Source organism: Magnolia sinica, chromosome 8 (genome assembly GCF_029962835.1).
Source record: "Magnolia sinica isolate HGM2019 chromosome 8, MsV1, whole genome shotgun sequence".
In the NCBI taxonomy this organism is placed as follows: Eukaryota; Viridiplantae; Streptophyta; class Magnoliopsida; order Magnoliales; family Magnoliaceae; genus Magnolia; species Magnolia sinica.
The window spans coordinates 88,795,515-88,812,264 of NC_080580.1; the positions used below are offsets into that span (position 1 = coordinate 88,795,515).

The 16,750-nt window shown below is 40.8% G+C and overlaps 1 protein-coding gene across 5 annotated transcripts in view; it reads right to left on the reverse strand.

The window, feature by feature from the left end:
* Positions 1 to 251: 251 nt before the first annotated feature.
* LOC131253624 (uncharacterized) overlaps positions 252 to 16,750 on the reverse strand; it is a 42,400-nt gene continuing 25,901 nt past the window's right edge. For 4 of the 5 annotated variants that reach the window (XM_058254694.1, XM_058254697.1, XM_058254698.1 and 1 more), the window contains 9 exons: positions 15,763 to 15,979; positions 15,067 to 15,273; positions 14,614 to 14,730; positions 11,986 to 12,231; positions 5,247 to 5,454; positions 3,559 to 3,782; positions 3,280 to 3,431; positions 2,349 to 2,592; positions 252 to 1,155 (listed from right to left, as the gene is read on the reverse strand). In XM_058254694.1, the coding sequence (XP_058110677.1) occupies positions 901 to 1,155; positions 2,349 to 2,592; positions 3,280 to 3,431; positions 3,559 to 3,782; positions 5,247 to 5,454; positions 11,986 to 12,231; positions 14,614 to 14,730; positions 15,067 to 15,273; positions 15,763 to 15,979 (1,870 nt within the window). In that variant the 3' untranslated portion in view covers positions 252 to 900. Of the gene's footprint in view, positions 1,156 to 2,348; positions 2,615 to 3,279; positions 3,432 to 3,558; positions 3,783 to 5,246; positions 5,455 to 11,985; positions 12,232 to 14,613; positions 14,731 to 15,066; positions 15,274 to 15,762; positions 15,980 to 16,750 lie in introns of those variants that run through there. The other variant, XM_058254695.1, reaches the window with a different exon arrangement.

Here is a 16,750-nt window from a genome sequence, read left to right on the forward strand (position 1 = left end):
GCAATTAGGACCTCACAACCTGAGATATTATCTCTGCAGCACGGCCTGTCCATGGTCCAATGCTTCAGTTAAGCATGGGACCCACTTGTACAAGTTAAAATTTTTGCAACCTTTTACAAGCATGTCATGATGTGGGGCCCATCCCACAACAGACCAATTCTATCCCAATTGTCCGCCTGGTGGGCCCAACCTTGGAACTCTACGGCTCAAAATTACTCTGATTGGATGCTCCTACATTACCGAGACAGATATTGAATCAGGACCATTGACTTTATATACATTTCCCCACTCAACAATCACATATGAATATGTAAACAGTAAAAAATAATCAAGTTGGGGCCAGGTGTAAGTAGGATGGCCCTACATCTTACTATTACTATTAAGTATCAACCTACAACATGCATTCTAAAGTGCGGTCTTAACGCAAATCCCACCGTTCACCTGGTGGGCCTGATGTTGCACTACCTGTTTGGATTGAAAACCTGCAACCTTATGTACAAAAAAATTCCTTGAATAACCCTCGCATTTCAAATCCACAAATTTGCTTACACTACAACCTTTATACCTGAAATGCCCCACAAATTTCACCCATTCACCTTGATCTACACAGCACACCTCTCACAACTGTGCCATCTTATCAGCTTTGTAACTTTCACATGTAATTTGCATGCATGTGTTTACATACGTTATGGAACAAATGACAAATCACAGCCATGCACACCACTCGTGCTGATGTCCTTGCTAGAGACGTGGCCCACTTCAAATCCATGGTAATCATGTGGAACCCTCCAATCTCATCTCAAATTACCAGAGCGGGGAACTAATAATTACGTGCATGCATATTGCCAGTGGTGACGTGAAACTCGTGAGAGACGTGGCCCACTTTAAATACATGGACAATCATGCAGAACCCTCTTTCAGTCTCTTCTCGGCAGCTAGAGCAGCAGCGACAGCAGGAGGCAAATGCCTTAAACTGCTCGTCGGCTCATCACCATTTTCCAGCGGCCCAACGGGTGTCGTCGGAGAAAATAAGGACTCAAGGTCCTTGAGAGTCAAAACGGGTTCATCTCGATTCTTCATGTTTCCACTTATGATCCGGTTGGTGCTCCTGCTTGTGTTCAACTTATAGATGCTCTCTTCTACCGTATCCTTCACCTATACCACCAGGGAAGAAAAAAAAAAAGAATTATTAGAAATTTAAAGCTCCTGCATTCACGTCTATGTAACATGATCTAACCATGACATGCATGGTGAATGGACCCAAAAACTCATTCAATCTTTGTGGTGAGAACTCAGTTTGGCTATTCTATGCACTGAGAGTCAAAAGATATGGATTTCCTAAATATGATAGGTGCGCTCTGCAGCTCATCAGTAAGAGCCTGTTTGTTTAAATTAGAGAGAGCCATCCGTGGACATGGTATACCCCTGTGGAATCCTCAGGAAATGAAGGACCACAGAATCCAATCAGTTATTCTGTTGTTTAGTTTGTAGTGTTGTTTTGCATGGAAATGTTAAAAGGTTTTGTTGGTTTGTTGAGACTGGTCTAAGGTAAGCTTCAATATCCCCCTCTAATACTTAATTTGTTAACATTTAATAAAATTAGAACCCACCTCTAAATCAAGAACAGAAACAAATTAGAAAACTAAAAACAAAAAGGTTCTGTCACTGCTTTTTTTACATAAAATCAACAAGCTTATTGAATCAGCCAAATCAATCTTGGAAGTTTGAGTCCGAGTGTTTCTTTTTTCTTTTCTTTTTTTTCCTTTATTTTTAAACGTTGACACCAAAAACCATGAGATTCTTCATGCTATCAGGGGCTTGATATAATGAAAGAGGCTAGAACCTCAAATGGGAAATTGCTGGTGGAGTAACAAGACCAACCACCAACTCCTATACATACAAGAGTTTTGCTAATTCTGATTCTACGTGTCATCTAAAAGAGGCCGAATTTGCCAGTGGCACGTCTGATACAGCCATGCAATGCAACGCATCAGGTGGGTGCACCAAGATGGTACCCAGACCCAAAAGTCAGGATGATCCAATCATCTGGCAGGCCACTTGTACAGAAAGAATGGATGGTTAAAAATCGAATGGTCTGCATTCAACACCGATGTGTGGCCCACCTAATGATTAGACTGATCTAATTTTTAGCCAAGGGCATCTACACAGTGGCATCCATGTAATGAATGGCCCACGCATGTTACATTTGTGCCCATGTGGGGACCGGCATATAGAATTTGGAAACCTCTTGATGCTATATGTTGGATGATAGCAATGGACACGCGAGAGAGAGAGAGAGAGAGAGAGAGAGAGAGAGAGAGAGAGAGAGAGAGAAGCAGTCTACATACGATGAATCGATGAACGAATGTCACTTTCTCCTGTCCAATGCGGTGGACCCGGTTGATCGCCTGTGCTTCAGCAGCGGGATTTAACAGCGGCTCTATAAGAATTACATGCTGAGCTTCTAGGATATTAAGGCCATTGGCCCCATGTTGGATTAATAGCAATAGCACTTGAGCAGACTGGTTTCGTGGCTTTCCTTCTGCACTGATTTTCTTTTCCTTGAATTGTGCGATCGCAGCATGTGATTTCCTGCAATTCCAATTTTCATAACCTGTATGCACCAAGTATTTTGGTTTTTTCCAGAAGGATCTTATTAAATAATGTGTTCTCCTTTTCTTTTCTCTTCTTTTCTTTTGTAATTATTTGAGAAGCACTGGGTCCTGCATCAGAATTTGCATGATATCCTGAAATACACACTCCCTACCAGTTGGGTACAATGTTTGGATATCCAGACCTTTGATCCAATGGGCCCAAGCACACAATGGCAGTTGCTCCAAAAGATAATCCAGATTAGAAGATCCTAGTGATAGAATCCTTGGCTTTCTCCAGGCTGTTGCCTTCTACTTTTCTTAACCATCTTTTTATAGGCCATGGCTGAAGCATTAGAACTTACACAATATGCCATTTCAGGGGCATTGCCATCCACAATGGGCCCATCCTATCAACAGACTATAATGAAAATCCTCAGGCCCCACTTGTGTGCAATTGCCTCATCAGGACACCATCTAACGCTCAGATGCACCAGGGCCCTGCAATTTGTCTGTTTCTCAAACCTCTACTTTTGCAAGTTTCTGAGCAGAAACATCAAAGTTCTTAACCGTGTCCCAGATTATATTTTGGTAAATTTCCTCCAGAAGAGTAAGGAGCTGGACCTTCAGATCCAAGGAAAGCAGTGAATAGATAAAATAAGATGAAGTGGTCAGAAAAATTGCCTACCTGCCTCCCTTCATCCGAACATAGGTAATGTTGTTAGCATCCAAAGCATGTCCCAACACATCGAGAACGTCGTTCCAGCTTGAGAAGACGAGAACTTTCGCTTCAGGATCGGTAGATTTGATCCAAAGGAGTGTTCTTGTCACGGCTTCAATCTTCATGGTACACAAACATCCACATCAGAAAAATAAGGTAAGATTCTTTTTGCATGAATCACTTTCACACAAAATAGATGGAGCAAGGCAATGAGGATGATGATGAACTACAGCAGGAGGAACAAACCTTTGTTCCATAAGACCCTTTTACGCGAATAGAAATTTCTGGCATGTCATGGCCTTCAAATACATTTGGTATCCCATCATCACCAGCCTTGTTTTGTCGATCGTCTACATAAGCAATATTCCCAAAATCTGTACGTTGTCGACACGTTGGGCACATAACCCATTTCCCTTGTGACTTCGACTTTCCATTTTGAACTTTCATCTTCTCTGTCATTACAACCAAACCTGCAATGCAATAATGACTCAAATGCCAAAGAATAATAATAGGTCTAGAAACTCCATTGATCAAGGCCACGTCATCCACAAACAATATACGCTAGGGACATTATCCTCAACACATTTACACGTAGGACATTGAAGCTAGTGCCCTAGTCACCAGGCACTCACCTTGCGCATGCACACACAACACAGAGCCCAGCCTCTGGGTACCATTAATGTGTATTGTGGCCCAGGCCCAGCATGGCCCAATGGTCAGCTACTTGAACTTTTAGCCTCAATGTAGACGACCTGGCAAACCAGTTCCGTACACGCACAGGATTAACGTGTGTTATTATCCTGAACCGGGCCTGGGGTTGGCTTCAGTCCGGATTTTGAACTGTTCAGAACGGGCCTGATGGACTGGATCTATTCAAAATTTTGGCTCAAGCCTGGCCCATTGACAGCCCTAACACTCACCCACCGACACATACACCGCCCAGCCCAGCCTAGCCCAGCCTCACCCAATGGACACGTGGCCTCGACCCAAGCCCAGCCAACAGGTAGCTGAGCTTGAAGTTTTAGACTTGATGTAGACCTAGGGTTTGTGGTTAGAGGCACTTCTACCTTTTCCTGAGATCATTGGTTCTACATATTTAATAGGGACAAAGCGAATGAGTCTAGTCGGATTCCCAGCATATGATGGGTGAGGACCTGACATTGTTGGCCAGAAACCTTAGGAGTTAGGACCTATTTGGCTTTGCTATCTTTAGCATTTTTTAGGTGACTTTGATTCCTAAAAACACTACTTCTTAACTTGAATGCATTTGGTTATCTTATTTAATTAATTGCTTGTTAAGAAGCAATTATGGCAATAGCGCTCTTTTTTGGAAATGGCCTCAAGACATTTCCAAGAAATGCTTTTGCGGACTTGATTGGAGGGGCCAAAACACATGTCAAATCTACGTGAATAAGTACACATGTCAGAGACCCAGGCCATTCATCAGGTAAGGCACACTTAAACATGCCATATATATATATATATATATATATATATAAAGTGAGGCTGCACATTCATCAAGTAAGCCAAGCATGTATGTTGAATCTGAACTGTTGTACCTTTTTTGGCCTACCATCTTTCTTGTACGAGTTTGATTTGCCTAATCGGCGGAACAACATAAATTTTTGGTCCATGGCATGATCATAGTGTACCCTGCCTGATGAATAATCGGATCTCTGACGCATGTGCTGTCCACCTGATCTATGACACCAAGCCAATAAATCTAGTCCTAACCCCACCCTATGATGGACCAGGATCCGACGGGCTGACCAGAACTCTTAAGTTCACAAAGCAGAGGTTGCAAGTTTAACCCATGTTTACCTACTTATCCATGGAAACATCGAGTACATGTGCATACATGTTGGTACTTACGAAATATTTGTCATTTCAAGAATGGCAAGAGAAATGCAGGGGTGAAAGTTGTTCAGACTTACATTTACAGCACATAACATGTCCACATTGAAGCACCATCTTGTGGTTGCTGAGGTTTTCATGACAAATCGGGCAAGCCTCATCATCAGATTTACCAGTGCATTCAACTGTTGTAGGGTTAGAAGCAGCGGCAAAGTTGGTTGTATCTTGAGGCACAGATGAAACACTAGGGCCATCAACTTCATTTTTCTGGTTAGACAGAACCAATCCCTGGAACAATTTTTCCATACATTTAAGTACTAGAAGTAACAAGAATCTTGATGTTTGAGAAGATTAAAGAACAATAGAAACACAAAAACCAGATGAAGATAAAAATGACTAGGGTTAACTGTTATCACAAAAACAATATAAGGTGTGCTTGGGCTTGCAAACTTACATTATACTAGTCTGCAGGGTTTAAAAGTTGAAACAGCAGGCTGAAGTTCAGTATGACAGTAGATGCATGTGGGTAAGCATACATGTGATTTCAGACGCACTGTTGTGGCATAAGCAAAATCACAGAAGACCATATCACTAGAGGATCCAAGACATGGTAGTTGCATTCTTAGGATAAGCTTACAATCAAACTACCATATGAGGTCTCTAATAGTCATCATTTATAGACGTATCCAGTAGATGGCCCCTTGAGCAGCGGAATGAAATATTGAAATCTAATCCAGCAAATTCACACCAGCTAGGGTAGAGCTGAGAGCATACAATTTGGCAGAGGTTGAGCTCATTAAGCTGAAATATGGCCTGTCCAGGCATGACTTTGAGTTCCATACCCAAGACAGATTTTGCTAAGCCAACACACATCTCTACACGCCACCGCCATGCGTATCCACTGACACTCCACATTCGCATTACACATATGGCCTGCCTGGTAAGTGGACCACCCTGGACTTTGGGCCAGGTCGTCTAAACGGTGGGGACCAACCTAATGCACAGTTTTGATACCTGGCATGTCTGGACACATCTTGAGGTATTTATGTATTTTGGGTGCATGCAGGTGCATAGTTTTGTGTACTCCTGAGGAGTATGTTTCCTGCTTTTTTTATTAATAATATAATTAAAGGTGTGTTGGCCCGTATTAGCCCTGACACACAAGTCTCTTCTATCCCAACCATTTGCTATCTTCTCCCTTTTCCTTTATTTTCTTCTCCAAATCTACTCAACTTGGTATCAAAGCTAAACTATTCATGTTGATTGTTGCTACTGGAACCTACTGACACCAGCAGACATACGGCCGGTGTCAGCAACTGTATGGATAGTTTTCGATCGGGAAAAGTATAGTTCGATGAAGCTCAATTATATGTAAAGAATGCATTCTTGCATGGTCATTTTGCCGAGGAAGTCTATATGGATCAGGCCCCGGGTTCTCTACGCATCACACTTCGCGTGTTGTATGCCGACTCAAGAAGTCCATTTATGGTCTCAAGCAATCCCCACATGCCTGATTCGACAAATTCAATCGTGCTCTTCTAGACTTTGGATTTGTTCGTAGCCAAGTCGACCACTCGTAGTTCATTTGTCGTCGACCCACCGGGATTATGGTGCTAATTGTCTATGTAGATGACATTGTATTGACCGGTGATGATACTATAGGAATGGTGGCAGTTAAATCTTTCCTCAAGGCTTGGTTTGAGATCAAAGATCTCGGGGTTCTTCCTACTTTCTGGATATTAAAGTTGCACGATCTAAATCTAGCGTTGTGATCTCTCAAAGGAAATATGCCCTTAATCTTCTCTTTGAGACTGGAATGCTCGGGTGTAGGCCTGTTGTCACTCCTATGTGATAGGGACATCTCACGCACACACACGCTCCCCCTACGCACATACGTAAGGAGGAGGAGGGCCCCACCGTCGATCTGAATCGATGACGACGTCCAAAGAGGATCTCCTAATTAGAGGACTGTGTTTTGGTTCATTGGAGTGGACCCGATCGTCATGTGGATCCCACCATTGGATCTCGTGATCATGGCCTACTACTCTAGATGATCTAGTACTTTGAGTTTTGCTTATTATTGTTATTACGAACATCATGGACGGTTTAGATTGCTTTAATTAGTTGTTATTTTTTTTACTTCGTCTCTAAGAAATAGGGCGCGCACATGGCGCGACTTTTGGGGTATAGGTTTTTCTTATAAATAGGCAACCCCTTGTAGGTTTTTTTTCACTGAATATTATGAATAAAATTTTGCGTTTTCCTGCTTCTCTAATTCTCGGAGTTGTGGAAATCCAATTGAGTGCAAAACCCTCCCTTCTTCGAAGGGCTAACTACCGTGGTGCGAAGCCACACCTATCTCAAATCGCCCCCATCTCCTACCATCCATAATCATCATCTCTCACAGCCATCCACTCTTTAAATCCACCATTATTTTGCAGTCAATCTTTCTCTACAGCAGATTTCCAGAATCAGGCCCTGCAGGAGGGCCGAAACTTCGGCGAAGCACCATGCTCAAACCAGTCATCCGTTCGATCTGAAAATTGGTGTGTGGGTGGCCCATCCCTGGCCGACCAACCCCTTGCTGACCCTTTTTGGGTTCGTGGGCCTCACACACGTGCGGGCCACAATCCACGCACGTGCATCAGGCCCGCTTGCTGCCCACACTCGTGGACTGATCCCAAGTTCTCTCTTTCCTCTCTTTCACTCCTCTCTCACCATATTTCTCTTACCCTAACCCTAGATTATCTTAAATTCCAATTTCTATCCCCCTTTTTCAACCCTAGGGTTTTTCGAATTGAAACATGTGAATCCCTTTGATTGGGGAAATAACCTTTTGCGTGTGTGGATGAATCTACTCTCCTTTGATCATTGTTTGGTCTATAATTTTAATTGATCCAGCCCTAACATATGTAGGCTTGAACCCTCGTAGATTCCCCTTGTTGAATGCTTGACTTTATGTGGGACGTGAAATTTTTTGTGATTGTTTCAAAATTAGTATGATCTAAGGTCTAAAATCTTGCATATTATATTTAATTTTCATGTCCTGCATCACTATGGATGTGACTCACAAGATTCGTCTTAATGATGGTGAACTTCTTCATGATCTAGGGATGTATCGAAGGTTAGTTGGTCGCCTTATCTATCTCACCATCACTCGATCAGATTTTCATATGCTACGAGTGTAGTGAGTCAATTCATGCATGCTTCCCGTACCACACATCTCACAGTTGTATATCGTATCCTTCGGTATCTCAAATCTTCTCTATGCAAAGGTCTACGTTTTCAACGGCATGGTCACCTCGCCTGTCAGGTTACTCTGATGCTGATTGTGTTGGCGGTCTCTATGTTCACAAGTCTACATCCAGATATTATACATTTACTGGTGGCAATCTTGTCACCTAAAAGAGCAAGAAATAGTCCGCCGTGGAGTGATTCGTTGCCGAGGCTAAGTATCAAGCAATAGCTCATGCGACATGTGAACTTATTTGTCTTCGAACTCTCTTACAGGAACTCGGCTATCATCCTTCAAGTCCCATTTCTTTGCATTGCGACAATCAAGTTGCCATTCACATTGCCAGCAATCCCGGGTTCCATGAACGCACGAAGCACATCGAGATTAATTGTCATTTCATTCACGAAAGGTTGCCAACAAAGAAATTGCAACTCCTTTTGTTCAATCCAGAAATCGGTTGGCCGATGTTCTTACCAAGTCTCTTACTCGGGATGCTCTTCTTCGTATCTTTGGCAAGTTGGGCATGATCGGTATCTTTGCTCCAACTTAAGGGGGAGTATAGAGAATGGAGAATGCAAGTTGTGTATTTTCATTATGTTCCTTTTTGGGTGAGTGCATGTGTATAGATATGTGTGCTCCTGTGGAGTATGTAAGTATATCTCTAGCAATAATAAAAGGTGTGTGTTAGGGTTTCCAACTTTAACACACAACAACAAGCTTTCCTCTTCTCTCACATTTTTCTCCCTATTCCCTTTTCCTCTTTTCTCCCATTCTCTCCCTAAATCCATCCAAACCAACTGTAACGATGAGTTGAGTCCTCGGGCTATAAAGTGTGCCTTGCTAGGTTACTCTCGATCTAAGAAAGGGTATAAATGTTATAGATGAAAGTCGATCACTGCACGATCCTCTTCTTAGTCAAGGGGAGCTTCTGCAATATAACTCTATACCTCTTCCAACCCTTTGTCATGGTGATGCACCCACTTCTTCTGACTCCTACAAGCCTATACTTGTGGATCAATGCCAGAAAAAAAAAATCCTACACTGATCAGCCTATCATCACTCCATCTGCTTCTACTGGTGGTTCAAGTACAATCTCTTACTCTCGTGATTGTTTTCTCATTGCCTTGTGTAAATCTTCTCGTTCATGCACTAAACATCCCATCGGTATTTTTGTTGCCTACCAACATCTTTCACCTTCTTTCAAGTCATTTGCAATTTCCATATCATCATTGGTTGTCATGCATATGTTGAAGGAAGCTATGAGTGGCTCTGACTAGAAACATGTTATGATGGATAAAATGCAGGCGCTTCAGAAAAAATAATACATGGGAGTTAGTTCCGATACCTGAGGGTAAGAAAACTGTTGGATGTCGACGGATCTATACCATCAAATACCTTCCAGATGGTCCTATTGAGCAATATAAGGCTTGATTGTCGCCAAGGGTTACACAGAGACGAATAGAGTGAATTATTTTGAGACGCTTTCTCCTGTGGGCAAATCAGAAGCTGGTATTGCATCTAATATCCCCCTCCACCAATACCAACTTTTTTACAAAGGCAGACGTTCTCGATGAAACTTGAACTTTGAGATGGGGAGTCCTTTCATGAAGATATCGGCGAGTTGCTCTTTGATGGACACATGCATAAGGTCAATATCTCCATTTAACATATCCTGTATATAGTGGTGGTGCGCTTCGATGTGCTTCGTCCTTGCATGGAACACTGGACTTGTTGCAAGATGAATCGCATTTTGGTTATCACGATGAATCTTCACTGGATCATTTGTGGCTTCACCATCTGGTTATTTCTTTAGTAGTAGATTTATCTTGACCCTTATCTCAATTAGATGTGAAGAACGCCTTTTTACATGGCATCTTACAGAAAAAGTTTATATGAATTAGCCACCGATATTTTATGTGACAAGAAACTCACACTTTGTATATCGTCTAAAGAAGTCTATTTATCATCTCAAACAGTCTCCTTGAGCCGGGTTTGATAAATTCAGTAGCGCTCTTCTGGATTTTGAATTTGTTCGAAACCAGGAGGACCACTCACTTTTCATTTGTCAATGGCTCATAGAAGTTATGGTGTTGATTGTTTATGTGGATGATAGTGTTGTTCGAAAATGATACCGAAGGTATTATCACCCTTTAAATCTTTCCTCAAGACAAGATCTGCGATTAAAGACATTAGGACTCTTTGGTATTTCCTAGGAATTGAAGTTGCTCGATCAATGTCAGGAGTTGTGCTATGTCAAAAGAAAAATGCTCTTAATCATCTATTAGAGATGGGGATGTTAGGTGTAAGCCTGTTGCTACACTAATGGATGCTATTCAAAAAATTGGCCCAGATAATGGTGAACTCCTTTCTGATCCTGTGATGTATCGTCGGTTGGTTGGATGGCTCATTTATTTGACTATTACTCGGCTAGATCTTTCATATGTTGCAAGTGTTGTCAATCGGCTCAAACATGCTCCTCATGCAGCCCATCTAATAGCAATGTATCGTATTCTTTGGTAGCTAAAATCAGCCCTTGGTGGAGGTTTACTTTTCTAACAGCACAGCCACCTTCATATTTCCGATTACTTTGATGTTGATTGTATTGGATATTTGCATGATAGACAATCTACATCAGGGTATTGTCCTTTGTGGGTGGAAATCTTGTCACTTGGAATAGTAAAAAGCAATCAGTTGCTGCTCGATCCTCTACTGAAGCCGAGTATAGGGCGATGGCCCATGTGACATGTGAGCTTATTTGGCTTTGAACTCTCTTACAGGAGCTTGGCTATCCTTTTTTAGTCGCATTCCCTTGTATTATGATAATCAGGTTGCAATTCACATTGCCAACAATCTGGTGTTTCATGAGCGTACTAAGCACATCGAGATTTATTACCATTTTATCCAGGAAAAAGTTGTTATTAAAGAGATTGAAATGAGACCCCTTTTGTTCGCTCTAGGGAGCAATTAGCAGACGCTTTCACCAAATCTCTTAGTTGAGATGCTGATGCTCTTCATCAAATTAATGACAAGTTAGGCATGATCAACATCCACGCTCCAACTTGAGGGGGGGATAGGAAGAGTGGTGTGTTTATATATATTTTGGGTGCATGCATGTGCATAGGTCATATTAGCCCTAACACTAGTCTCTTCTCTCCCAAACATCTTTCTCTCCTTTCTCTCTTCTCTCTTTTCTTTTATTTTCTTGTCCAAATCTACTCAAACTCAACTTGGACCACCCTAGATTTTGGGCCAGGTCATCTATATGGTGGGGACCCACCTAATGCACAGCTTGGCTACCTAGCACATTTGGACACATCTTGAGATGTGTGGGTCTGGTAAAACCATACTTAGGCATGCCCATCTTTGTTAATGCAAAATATTTTAAATAGTTTTCCCCAAAATGAGCAACAAGACTAAGACAGTTGCATTAAAAGATAAGAACATTTTTCACCCTCATTAATCATATGCATTATTCCTATCAGATATCATTTACTTGTCACTATGGATACAAAGAGGCATGTTCGCATGAAATAACTTCACAAACAAATAGGCAAGCATTGTGGATTGAAAGTTCATATCTGTACCTTCAAATAACGAAGCTGCCCTTTAATGCGTGATAATGAGGACATGGATAGGAATTTATCACTAGAAAACTGCACGCTAGCAACAATTAGCTCTTCTGAACTAAATGCGTCGATAGCAGATGTGTCATCCTCAGTTTTCCTCAGGCGCAAACGTGAAGTCGCCATCTTAATCTCATCATGAGCACGCAAAATTTGGGCCTGAGCAGCAGCCAAGAGTCTTGCTTGGACATACTCCTTGCGTATTGACTGAACCAAATAAGCACAAATGAATCCCACTGAAAAAGATCTCCAAACATGCAGTCTTTAAATAGGACAAGAACTGGATTAAGAACTCCGTAAAAAGATTCGGTGCCATTAAATACAGTAAGTAAAGATGGTAATATAACATACAGCAAGTTGTGGTCCAGTTAGAAAATTGAAAATATTATAACAAAGATGGTAAATAATTTTGCCCAGTTCCTTCGGAAATGGTCAGATCTTTGGCGCAAGAAGAAGGGGTGATCTGTATCATCTTGACTTGGTTCTGCTTCCTCTCTCTTTTTTAACAATACTAAGTCGGGTTCTTCTCCTTGGGTTGGTCTAGGCCCAGATTTTAGGTCTGGGGTGGTCTAGGCCTGGAGTTTTGAATCTTTCATGTGATATCATTTTATTTAGAGCTGTGAATTGGCCAAGCCTGGGCTGTGCATGGACATTAAACTGATTGGGCCAGGCCTATTTGAAGTTTCAATTTTGCTTGGCCCAGGCCATATGATATTTCTAATTATATTAAGTATCCTCTTGCCCTCTATAAAGAGCTGAAGCCTCAATCAACCAAGGAAATACCAACACAAGATAATAGATACTCATAGCAAGCAGGATTAGTGAGAACTAGAAAAGGGGTCGACATCTCCTTTTGCATCTTCAAAATACTTCTCTACAAATAAGACATGCAAGGAGAAACTACAAATAAAGGGTGCCTCATCTTTTTCCATTTATATGACGCTCAAATAATTTGGATGCACTTAAGCAGTTTTGAATTTTGTTGGTCTTTCCATGAGCTCTTGGTGACGTATTCAATGTTGCGAAGCGGATCTCTTCAATAGAAGGGGTAGAATTTTGTGGCATTTGCCATTTGTTGGTAGATCTGGAAAGAGGGAAACTCTTCCATTTTTTATAGTGCTGCATTTGAATATTCGGTAGAGAAAATCATTAAAAGAATAGATGGTTTGGTGATCAAATGGGCCCTATCCCAAAAGGGATCCCAAGGGCTGGCTACCTAGGAATTCTTCTTCATTGGTCCACCATCATTAGCACTGAAGTTTGGAGTCCCAATAATAAGTGGCTGTGTCCACCAGCTGTCATCTTGAAGCTAAATATCGATGGTTCCTCCCATGGCCATAGGAACACAGGCCCTGTGATACTGGCAGTATTCAGATATGACAAGGGCAAGGGGCTTAAGATTTTCTCTGATCTCTGATAAGGTAGGTATTTCTATGTGCACGCCATTCAGCACTTTGCATTGGGAATTTCTCCCTAATCCTTAAGACTGTTTGGAAATCATTGATTCCATACCAAACAGCGAAAAAAGAAGAGGGTTTTTCTTTGATGTAACGATTTGTATTGTTTCAATAGCAAGAAAATGTGGATCCCACCAAGCAATCATTACACTTTTCCGTAATTTGGATTCTTGACACAAGAAACTAGGTGAGTATTGTAAGAGGAATATGAGATTCCCACTTGCTACCCAAACAAGAACTCAAAATTGCAATCCATGTTTCAAAAGTACTCATGGAAATCACCATTGGATAATTTATTGTTTTTCCTTTCTTTTGCCTAAATTCCACGTATCCAAACATGCCCTAATGTTCCCCTATCTTTTCTAATAAAATTTTTGTTATTTCTCAAAGAAAACAATATAAATAACCAACATGTGCCCCTGCTATTGTTAGAAAAGAGATGAATGCAACATGCACCTCCAACATTGCTCCTAAAATCTATTTCCATCACTTCTTTACTTTATTTCTAATCTCAAGGCTAGCACAGAGACTCACATGACTTTTTTGGTTTTTCTAGCACACAAAAGGCCTAGTCATGCCATTCAAAAATTTATATATATATATATATAAAAGGAAAAAAGAAAGGAAAAAAGACAAAGCCCCGTCATGCTCACGAGATCAGAGTTTGAAAATAATTTTATATTTTGAAGACTTAGAAGCCTGTCATACAAGATAAGTTTAAGGTGAAGTGTTTAAAGTAAAAGATTGACATGTATTATACATAAAATAATCTTTGCCCAGCAGTGACACAAGTTTAAGATCACACTGCTTTTGGGGCTCATTTTGTTAAGTATTTCTGGATTCTAAACACTGTATACTATGATTACTACCTTACACTATTGATAAAAAATGAAATTTCTTCATGGTTGTAAAAGACATACAAAATGATGAATGCCATAATACTTCTGGAGCAGCCCATGAAATGAAGCCATTTTTTTTCCTTTTTTTTTGAAGCCATTTTTTTTCCTTTGAGCGATTAGAACAAAATTGCTCAAAAAAATGCTATAAGGAATGCCATAAGCAACAGATTGACAAGTAGTTGCTTACATCAATGCTATAAGCAAGATAAATATAAGCATCGAGGATCCCATACCTCAAAAAGAAGTAGCTGCTTAGTAGCAGATGACATACCCTCTCTTCCTAATAGTGCTCTAGAATAACTCTTTAGAACCCCAAGTATGACCTCCAATTCAGAAGGAGATCTTGAAACCTGTAATCAGTTACAGCAACACAAGGTCATCAGACCACATCAACAGAGATCGTTAACAAGAGAAGCTATTAAGTAATGCAAAGAAAGCATAAAGAAATCCTACAGGTGAACCTTTGTAGTGTTGGATAAAGGATCCTTGTCGATTATAGAAAATATAATAAAAAAGGAAAAAAACAAAAACAAAAACAAAGCAGTGCAGTCATGAAATAATTTGCCACCTAATTTTTTAGTTCATTGGTATATTATGTCAGGTCAGAAGAAACATGTGAAAATGGTAAAGAGGATAACGTTAGACAAGTCTTTGATCATGGAAAAAGACATGATATAAGGATTTACCACTACGTTAGCTCTAACATCCCGCTGCCTTTTATTTTCTTCTTTACTGATATCAGGTACAGTAGAACTTCTGTTGGCTTGGGATAAAGCCCCAAAGAAACGATTCAGAGCAAACTTTTTCTTTTGCAAGTCCACTGCTTCCTCAGCTGATGCAATCATACCTCCACTATCTCCATTTTTAAGACGAAAAAGCCTTGCCTCATATATCTGTTGGGTGGAAGTGATGACAAAAAATGCAAACATCCTTGTAATAGTGAAGTGTTAATTTCAAGAAATATATCAAGTGGTGAAGAATAATCAGCTCCTGATGCATCAGGATGCGGGGTCCTGATGTGCCCTTTCCATTTAAGTGGGGTCCATGGTTTGGTGATTGAGCTGATCTGGTTGGTTCCATTGTGAAGAGGGGATACCCCAAACATTTTCCATATAGGGAAAATCTGAACCCTTCAAATCAGGGGTCATCAAATAGACGATTGAGGGGGAAAAACTACAGAAACAACCCAGAAAAGGGCCAAAGATTGGATGGCTAGGAACTTCTGAAGATTCTTGGGGAATCACCCATCCATATGGTGCAGCCCATCACATCAACAGTCTAGATCACCAAACCACTTGCCCTACCTATACAAAATGGATACATTAGAACACTAGTCAAAGCCTAATGCACCACAACCCAACAATTCCTCTCAAGGAGTTTACCTGAAATAACTCATTTAGTTCACAGTGAATGCATATAGGACCTTCAGAATTATCTTGGCAACTCGGGCAGTATCTCACACGCTCGATGTCTTCTTCCCTGGGTTTCCCCATTGTTTGGTCAATTTCCAAAAGACGTTCAAGTAACTCCTGTCTAGAGCTTTCCAATGCATCCAGACCAGTTTGGATAAAATACTTCAGACCACTTATGCTTCGAAGCCTGGATTAAGAAATGCATGAAATCACGTCTTTCAAAAAAAAAAAAAAAAAAGAAATGCACGAAATCACATTTTAGATTGTACTAAAAAATCAATGAATGCATGTTCATACAAATTAAATTACATGTGCAAAATATACAGTGTTTTTTTTTTTTTGGTGACCGATTCTAGATTCGAATTCTCTATAAGCTGAAGTTTTGGAGGCAGTTTGACTATCCGAAAATGTGCAAATGAGTGTGCGCCTCCTGCTCAAAATGAGAATGGGATGATACAACTTTCTGCCATTTCCCATTCTCACTTTGAGGCTCTTTTTGTGGATGAGCATTTCATGCATCCCACCATTTCCATTTTTAGGGATGCACCAAATCCCCGCTTCCCACAATGTACATGTAAGGATGTGAAAATGCAGCCAACTGTATTCCGGAGTATATCCAAACAGCTCCTTAGCGTTTGATTCAGAAGTTAAAACAGGCCATAGGGAGTCATCACTTACAGTAACAACTTTGAGAGACGGGGTTGCCATTTTCAAATTTCATTCCATGCCCCAACCTTACATTGCACCACTCAGTTTAATATCATGATTTGGAGATACTCCCTTATTGTTGCCCTCCCTTTATTCACGCGAAGAATTTTATTAAAAACTTATCCACAAGTGTGCACATAACCCCAAATTCCTCAGGTGATCTTCTGACATTACATCGTCCTCCTAGAAGCAGTTGTGTTTTTCATGCAAGTGATTTTCTGACATTACATTTTCCTCGAAAAGTTGATCT